We start from the raw sequence: 8,600 nt of genomic DNA on the forward strand, positions 1-8,600 counted from the left end.
GTTTTTATCATGAAAAGATATTTTGTCAAATGCTTTTTTGCATTTATCCAGATAATCATATGATTTTTATCTTTCGTTTTGTTAATGTGTATAACACTGATTGATTTGTAGATTTGAACCATCCTTACATCTCTGGAAAATCCCACCTGATCATGGTGTATGATCCTTTCTAATATACTGCTGAATTAGCTTTTCTAATATTTCACTGAGTATTTTTACGTCACTGTTCATCAAGGATATTGGCCTCTAATTTTGTTTTCTTGTAGTATCCTTGTCTGGCTTTGGTATCACATTATGCTGGCCTCATAAAATGGGTTGGAAGTGTTTTCTCCTCTTCTGTTTATTGGAAGAATTTGAGAAGGATTGGTATTAATTCTTCTGTTGATTTTCTAGAAGCCATCTGGTCTTGGACTTTTGTTTTTGGGAGATTTTTGATTACTGATTCAATTTCATTACTAGTAATCAGTCTATTCACATTTTCTATTTCTTCCTGATTCAGTCTCGGTAGGTTGTATGTTTCTAGGAATTTACTCATTTCTTCTGGGTTTTACAGTTTGTTGGTTTATAGTTGTTCATAATCGTCTTTTATGATCCTTTGTATTTCTGTACTATTAGTTGTAATGTCTCCTTTTTCATTTATAATTTTATTAATTTGAGTCCTCTCTCTTTTGGTAAGTCTAGCTAAATGTTTGTCTAGTTATCTTTTTAAGAAATCAGCTTTTAGTTTCTTTGATCTTTTCTATTGTCTTTTTAGTTTCTGTTGTATTTATTTACACTCTGATCTTTGTTATTTTCTTCCTTCTACTAACTTTTGGCTTAGTTTATATCTCTTTTTCTAATTACACCTCAGGTGTAAAGTTAGGTTGGTTTCTTGATCTCGCCTTCTTAGAACTGTCTTTGTTGCATCCCATAAGTGTTGGTATGTTGTATTTCCCTTTTCATTTGTGTCAGGTGATTTTTTGACTTCCCATCTGTTTTTTTCCTTTGACCCATTGGTTGCTCAGGAGCCTGTTAATCTCCACATATTTGTGAATTTTCCAGTTTTCTTCTTCCAGTGGATTTTTGCTATTTACTGGACATGCCAAGTATAATCCCTTCTCAGATCCTTTGCCCTGTTACCATTGCTTGAAATACTCTTTTTCCAGATATCCCATAAATGGTTCCCTCACTTTCTATCTATTGATAAATACCATCCTTTCTCCTCACCTCTCCCATTATTACTCCCTCTGACATATCAATCAGTGAATCAATCATATATTTTCATCTCCTTATCTTGAACAACACTGCCCTATACAATTTTCTGTGATGATGGTAATATTCTATATCTGCAGCATCCAGTAAAGTAGCCACTCGCCATAATGTGACTATTAAGTATTTGAATGTGACTGAGGTACTAAATTTCTAATTTTATTTAATTTAAGTAGCTACATGTGACTAGTGACTACTTTATTGTATAGTGCAGGTATGGAATGTATGAGAAAGGGAGGCTTGTTTTTTTTTTTTTTTTCTTTTCTTTTTTTTTTGCAGTACGTGGGGCCTCTCACTGCTGTGGCCTTTTTTTTTTCTTTGATGCATCCCGGTAGCTATGTGCATGTAGATACTCTGTGTAGTAGATACTTTGTAAATAGCTGTTGAATGAATAGATAAACAGTGATACCCATCAATCCTGTTTATCTCTGAATTCTTAACTCTTTTAATCTATAACTGCGATTGAACACTTTTTAGTCATCTCCAGACATTCCCAAATTTTTAGATGTTCAGCAATGGTCCTGTAGGTCCATGGGACCTCCTCACAAAGTTCTGTATTATACATCAAAGATCCTAAATTGTATAAATTAGACCGAAGCATACTGGGCAATATGGGTTACAGATAAAGGAAAATGCAAGGTGTAGGAGGTGGTCTTCTCTATCACAGAGTTCATATTTGGCGAAAGTATTAAATGAATGAATCTTTTCCTTTTGTATTCTAGCCAGGCACCGTGTGAGTCATGCTTTTCCCAAGGCTAAAGAGCCCCAAATCTTTCCCTTTGCTCTCTTTATTCTCCCAAATAAGAGCTCTTTCAGCTATCCCTGAATATAGTATCCATCATGAAGTTTGAAGAACCATGCAATAAGCTGCTCCCACTAGCCCATTCTTATGACAAAATCCTCATGGCTGTTATCCTTAAGAAAAAGTTCTTATGGTTGAAAATCCTCATTGCCACCCTCCATAATAATAATTACAGTTTTGGAGATGGGCTTGGCAGTTAGATGCTCTTAAAACTTAAAAACGAAAGTAGAATTTAAAAGAAAGTTTGAATAACACAAATGTTGGGTCATTGGTTTTCAATTCCAGTGGAGCTTTCATGGAGCTTCCTTCAGGAATTGATACCAAGACCTCAACTCACTCATACTGCCTATCCCCAACATTTCTTCAACCATGTTTTATGTGTATGTGCCATTGTGCAGAATTATTTTATTTGTCAAAGGGCTCAGCTTTGAAAAGTTTGCAAATCACTGCATCTAGCCCTTCATTTATTGATTACCTCAGTAAGACTTTTGAAAGAAGCCAGAGGGCAGTGAGTTCAATGTTGAATTTTCTGACAAAAGGGTAATCAGTGTTGCGGATTCAAAGGTCATGTATTTGGTTTGGATGCAAGGAGCGCAAGTAATGAGATTGGTATTATTATGAAAAATTGGTGAGTAGGACATGTGTTCCTATAGGGTCTTAGAGGCAGGGGCTCAAAAAGTAGTTTTGGTTTCTTTAAATTAAGCAAAGCTTGTTTTTGTAAGCAGCAGGAAAACAGAGATCCACAGCAAGCTTTTCGATTATGGCTTAAAAAAAAGCACGAAGAACAGTTGAAAGAAAGAAAGACAGAAGAACTGCGAAAGCAAGAGGAATGCTTATTCTTCCTTAAAGGAACAGAAGGCCGTGAAAGGGCCTTTAAACAGTAAGTCAAAGGCAGGGTATTTCCCCCCCTTCCTCATGGTCATTTTAGAAAGTTATATAGTCAATAAAACTTAAAAAAAATTGATCTCATTACATACCTATTCAATTTTAAAGCCACAGTTTTAACAATATGTGAGAAAATTCTTTAACTCCATACTTTGAGTAATATCTATACCATTTTTTCAAGGTATTTTTCAATACCAAAATTGTTTCTTATGGCACCAGTGTGATAACCTTTGATAGCTTACCATTGATTGATTGATTGATTTGTTCATTTCTTAGAGAAATAGGCCAAAGATTGGTTACAGCTTCTCCTACACAGTCCTCAGGAAAACTTAATAAAAAGCTGCATTTACCAATAAATATTTTTCTGTAAAGAAAAGCAGTCAGGCTGAGGAGGAAGATCTGTACAGACCAAATGAAAAGGAGATTTGGACACATATTTTGGTAATTTAAGGCAAACCTGGTCTCCCTTCAGTTGCCTGGGTAAGAGTCTGTATTACCCGGTTTATTCTGAAGAAACAGACCTGGCTTCATAATTTTGCCAGCATACCTTGGGAGAGGGAGTGAATATTGTGTCCAGTTGTTTGAAGCTCACTTCTTTCTTTCTTTTCTATCTTTTTTTGCTATCTTTCTCTTTTTTAGTTTCTTTGCCTCTTTCTCTCTTTTCCTTCTTTAAAAAAATATACATATCCCTTTATTATAATAGATGCAGTGAATGTGCATTGTGGAAATGGAGGGGAATAAACTCACATTTTCATCACCCAGGAATCACTATTGTTAGCACTGTACTGCATAACTTCTAGATATTTCTCTGTACGTATATTTACAGTTTTAAAATATAAATTGAGATCATACTGTATATACTGTTCTGCAATCTGCTTATTTTTGTTAATGATCTCATCTAATATCCAGCCTATAACCATTTTTTTCCCAATCGACCCCTAAATGACTACAGTTAATTTGCTCAAACTGATATCCAATTTCAAAACCACACATTAGATTATGAGGTTTCTAAAATCTCTTTTATACTAATGCAGTTATTTATTTGTCTGGATTTATTTCTGAAAAAATATATATATACACACAAACCACGTACGCACTTTCATACCAGAGATGTGAGTATACAGTTATTTTTAATGTTATTTTACCTAAGCAAGTTTTATAGACTTAAATTTGTTAGAATGTGGACTCTTCCTTCACTCTTTTTGATGTTTCTTATGCTTAGGCTTATTTTTCCATTTTAAGGGAGAACTATTTTATGCACTGAAAAGCAAGAGCTCTATAATTTCTCCACCAAGAAGAGCAAGGCGACATTTCTGCATGCTGGTATTCTGCATGCTGCTTAAGTAATGTTTTAGAATACAGTTAGTTGCAAAAAATAAGTTATTTGGTATCTATCAAATACTTATTTGCTTAGAAAATCATATTTAAAAAGATAGAACCTATATCACGTAAAATAGTGTGTTTATTACTTTAAAAAGGTTTTTTAGTTGGCAGTTTCCTTATTAGACAAACTTAATTTCAAACATTTGATTCTAAATGTGACTACGTTTCCTTGTATGAGCCTTTGGTATAAGCCTGAAATTTTTCAGTTAATACTAATTTGTGTTATGAACAGAGCTTTTTAATCTAAAGAAATCTAATTTCCTTTATAGTAATAACTTTATAGCATGAAGAGTATATTCAGGTTGATACTCAACAGGTCTGTTCATGTCTTTTTCTACAGATGGCTAAGAAGGAAACGGATAGAAAAACTAGCAGAGCAACAAGCTGTCAAAGAAAGAGCTAGACAGCTCCGACTGGAAGCAAAGCGTTCTAAACAGTTACAGTACTACCTATATAATATGTCAGAAGCCAAATCTTTTCGTTTTACTGATCATTACAGCTGAAGGTATCTATTAAATACTTCATTTGGAAGCTGCTGTCCTCAAAATTTTGGATATCATTTCTTATGGCCTGTGTGCTTTGGTCATACTCTAAATTATGGAAATGCTATTTATCTTTTGGTAATGTTGATAGTGAATTTATCTTATTTCTTTTAACACTAGAGCAAAATAACTTTCTTCTCTCATATTATTGTAATGTGTTATACCACCTCTTAGTCCATGCAAAAAATTGAACAACAAATGAACTGTACATTCCTTTACTTCTAAATTATTATAACATTTCTAGCTGGAACGGATACAAAACAGGGACAGATATCTATTATTAGTTTCTGTTATCATTTAGAAAAAATGCACGGCTTCCCTGGTGGCTCAGTGGTTGAGAGTCCACCTGCTGATGCAGGGGACACGGGTTTGTGCCCCGGTCTGGGAAGATCCCACATGCCGCGGAGCGGCTGGGCCCGTGAGCTATGGCCGCTGAGCCTGCGCGTCCGGAGCCTGTGCTCCACAACGGGAGAGGTCGCAACAGTGAGAGGCCCTCGTACCGCAAAAAAAAAAAAAAAAAAAATGTAATAGAACATTTCATAAGGCAGGAGGAGTGGCCTCTTAAACAAGCCTGGTTCAAGGCCTGACACAAAGTCCTAATTATGTCAGATTTGAATTTGAATACCTATGGCAAGCTAAGCAGTAGGTTAGGCCTACTTCCATGTGTTCTTTAAAAAAAAAAAAAGATAGTAACAATTATGTATACTATTTTGGGTATGTTATACAAAATTATCCAGCTCTTATTGAGAGTTTATATAATGTGCCTGGTATTGTTGTAAGTGCTTTGCATAAATAATTTGATCTAATCCTTATAACAACCCTATTAGTCTTGTTTTGCAGATGAGGAAACCAAAGTACAGAGGTGAGCAGTTTGCTCACAGATTCTGAGATCTGAATGATTGCAAAATCCTTTCTGTTAGTTATAGTATAAAGCTTACATACCCTGGTAGACATTTGTGGGTATATAGGACTCTACAGGAATCCAGTGTGTGGGAGAACAGTATCCTTGATATGTGTAAGAGCACTTAAGGAGTGGAGGACAAAGGCAAACATACAAGTGTGATGGGGAGTGGAGAATTGCTGTAGGAGTTCTCTTAAAGCTTCAGAAGACAAGGTTCTTATCAACTGGGTATTTGTACCTTAATCACTTGACCCTAAATTAGAAAACACAGAGAACTATTCAATCCTGTCTCAACTTCCTATAGCACTTTGAGCATACACCAGGCAATTTAACATTTCATTATAACTAGTCTTGTGTTGTTTAAAGTTTATCCTTAATGATAAAAACCAATTTGGCATTTAAATATTCCACAACATTTTTACCAAAAAAGCTGTTGGAATTTTCATAAGGATTGCAGTGAATCTGTAGATGGCTTTAGGTACTATTGCCATCTTAATGACATTGTCTTCTAATCCATAAACACAGGATGTCTTTTCATTTAGTGCAGCAATGTTTTATAGTTTTCAGTGTACAAATCTTTCACCTACTTGGTTAAGTTTATTCATAGATATTTATTCTTTTGGATTCTATTGCAAATGGAATTGTTTTCTTAATTTTCTTTGTGGGTTGTATACTCAAAACACGAACATAGATGATTTTTGTGCGTTGATATTGTACCCTGCAACTTTGTTGAATTTGTTTATTAGTGCTAAACGTCTTTGGTGATTTTTTTTTGCATTTTCTCTATATAAGATAATATCATTTTCAAATAGGGGTAGTTTTACTTCCTCCTATCCAACGGGATGCCTTTTATTTATTTATTTTTTTGACTGATTACTCTGGCTAACATGTCTAGTATAATGTAGAGTAGTAGTAGTGAAAGTGGGCATCCTTGTCTTTTTTTCCCCACAGTTTAATTGCTCTATGCATTTATTAACTAATATTAATGCAGCAGAGGGGACAAAAGCTCACAAACACTCCACATATTTCACAAGACGCATTGCAGGAAACAAAGTGACTAAGCAGGATCAATAGTATCCTAGGGTCTTGCTGGACGCATTTCTGGGGGAGGTGGACCTCTTATTTCTGGTGGAGGGGGGTCTCATTCCTGGAGGGGGCATGCCTACTGGCATCCCTCAAGTAGGGGGGACCCCAATTGGTGGGCCCATGGGTGATCGTATGCCAGGTGGAAGAGCCATAATTCCTAGAGGTGGGGTTGCTCGACCAACAGGTGTGGGGGCAGACCCCCATCCTGGTGGATGTTGAGTTAGGGCTCCAGCAATGCTGGCAGTAGCAGCAGCTGCAGCAGCTGCGACAGTGCCTCTTCCCTGTGGGGTCATTACCCGTTGGGATGGGCCCCAACCCCTCGGACAGCGTCTGCTAACCCAGCAGGAGCCTGGGGAATTTGAACACCAGCTGGACCATCTCTGCCAGCTGCCCTGCCAACTCCAGGGCCTCCTGCAGCTCCAGCAAGTGGTACCCGAGCAATGCCAGTATCTTTGGACAGCAACACCTGACCCCAAACCCGTTTTTCTTCACGCTCTGCCTGCTTCGCATTCTTCGGCTTGATCTTCCTGAACTCATCACAGTCACAGAGGATTACGTTCATATGCTTGTCAAAAGCCTTGAAGGTGCCAATGAAGATCTGGCCATCTTGCAGGATACATCTCATCCTATAGTCAATGTGCTGCAGCATCTTGCTGGTCTTTCCCAGAGTCATGATTGCCGTTCCACCAAATCCAATACCTACAGGAAAGTTTGGGGATCCTTAAGACCTAAGGGAAGGCTGTTTTTTTTTTTTTCCTCTTGGAATCAGCTACCCAGGTGTTCCAATACTGCTTTAACCACCTCTTGGCGTCTCAGCCAAGAATGCCTGTCTCAGTTCCACATGGAAATCCACCGCAGGTACTTGGTGCTGCTGCTGAGACCACCTCGGGTACAGGTGACGCTCCTGGTTGCTCAGCGAGGCTGTCCTTTTACGTTTGACTTGGACTTCCACCTCTGGGATGTGCTGTTCCATAGTCCATCTCAAGTGTAAGCGGTCCCTGGCCCTGCTCCATCGTGCCACTGGCCGCTCCTCAGAGCAGAATGTCTCCAGTGGCCGTTCCATTCTGCCTGGGCATCCTTGTTGGCATCCTTGTTTTGTTCTTGATCTTAGGAGGAAAGCTTTTAGTCTTTTAGCATTAAGTATGATGTTAGCTGTGGGTTTTCCATAAATGCCCTTTATGAAGTTGAGGAAGTTCTATTCTTATTCCTCCCTCTACTTACTCCTCCTATTCCCATTTTTCTGAGTGCTTTTATCATGAAAGTGTGTTGGGTTGTATCAAATGCTTTCTGTGTCAGGTGAAATGATGTGGTTTTTCTTCTTTGTTCTATTAATGTGATATATTACATTGGTTGATATTCTTATATTGAACCACACTTGCATTCCTGAGACAAATACCACTTGGTGGTATATAACCCCTTTACTATGATATTGTATTTGGTTTGCTAGTATTTTGTGAGGATTTTTTTCATCTGTATTTGTAAGAGAGATTTTTCTGTAGTATTTTTTTCTTGTGTCTTTGTCTGGCTTTGGTATCAGGGTAATGCTGGCCTCAGAATGAATTAGGAAGTATTCCCTCTGCTTTTATTTTCTAGGAAGGGACTGAGGTGGATTGGTATTAATTCTTTAAATAGTTGGTAGAATTCACTAGTGAAACTATCTGGTCCTAGACTTTTCTTTGTTGGGATGTTTTTTGTTTTTTAATATACTTTATTTTTTAGAGCAGTTTTAGGTTCACACAAAGTTGAGCAGAAA

General features: G+C 37.2%; 2 protein-coding genes and 1 pseudogene across 3 annotated transcripts in view; 1 reads left to right on the forward strand and 2 right to left on the reverse strand.

Moving 5' to 3' along the window:
- CCDC181 (coiled-coil domain containing 181) overlaps window positions 1–4,821 on the forward strand; it is a gene marked incomplete at its 3' end in the record, with an annotated part of 41,578 nt that extends 36,757 nt beyond the window's left edge. The window contains exons 6-7 of the mRNA XM_082612064.1: window positions 2,776–2,930; window positions 4,659–4,821. Coding sequence (XP_082468190.1) covers window positions 2,776–2,930; window positions 4,659–4,821 — 318 coding nt within the window. The remainder of the gene's footprint in view (window positions 1–2,775; window positions 2,931–4,658) is intronic.
- Window positions 4,822–6,839: 2,018 nt separating this feature from the next.
- Window positions 6,840–7,520, reverse strand: LOC309800081 (small nuclear ribonucleoprotein-associated protein N-like; annotated as a pseudogene). Its single transcript has one exon. The product of its transcript is annotated as a small nuclear ribonucleoprotein-associated protein N-like (transcript).
- Window positions 7,521–7,611: 91 nt separating this feature from the next.
- Window positions 7,612–7,910, reverse strand: LOC309800326 (SNRPN upstream reading frame protein-like; the record flags this gene model as incomplete). The annotated part of the gene is made up of 1 exon (XM_082614390.1): window positions 7,612–7,910. One exon carries the CDS (start codon window positions 7,908–7,910, stop codon window positions 7,641–7,643), a length of 270 nt encoding a protein of 89 aa, XP_082470516.1. The 3' UTR covers window positions 7,612–7,640.
- Between the last annotated feature and the right edge of the window lie 690 nt (window positions 7,911–8,600).

This window comes from Mesoplodon mirus (assembly GCF_964341445.2).
Source record: "Mesoplodon mirus genome assembly, chromosome: 3".
NCBI lineage: Eukaryota > Metazoa > Chordata > Mammalia > Artiodactyla > Ziphiidae > Mesoplodon > Mesoplodon mirus.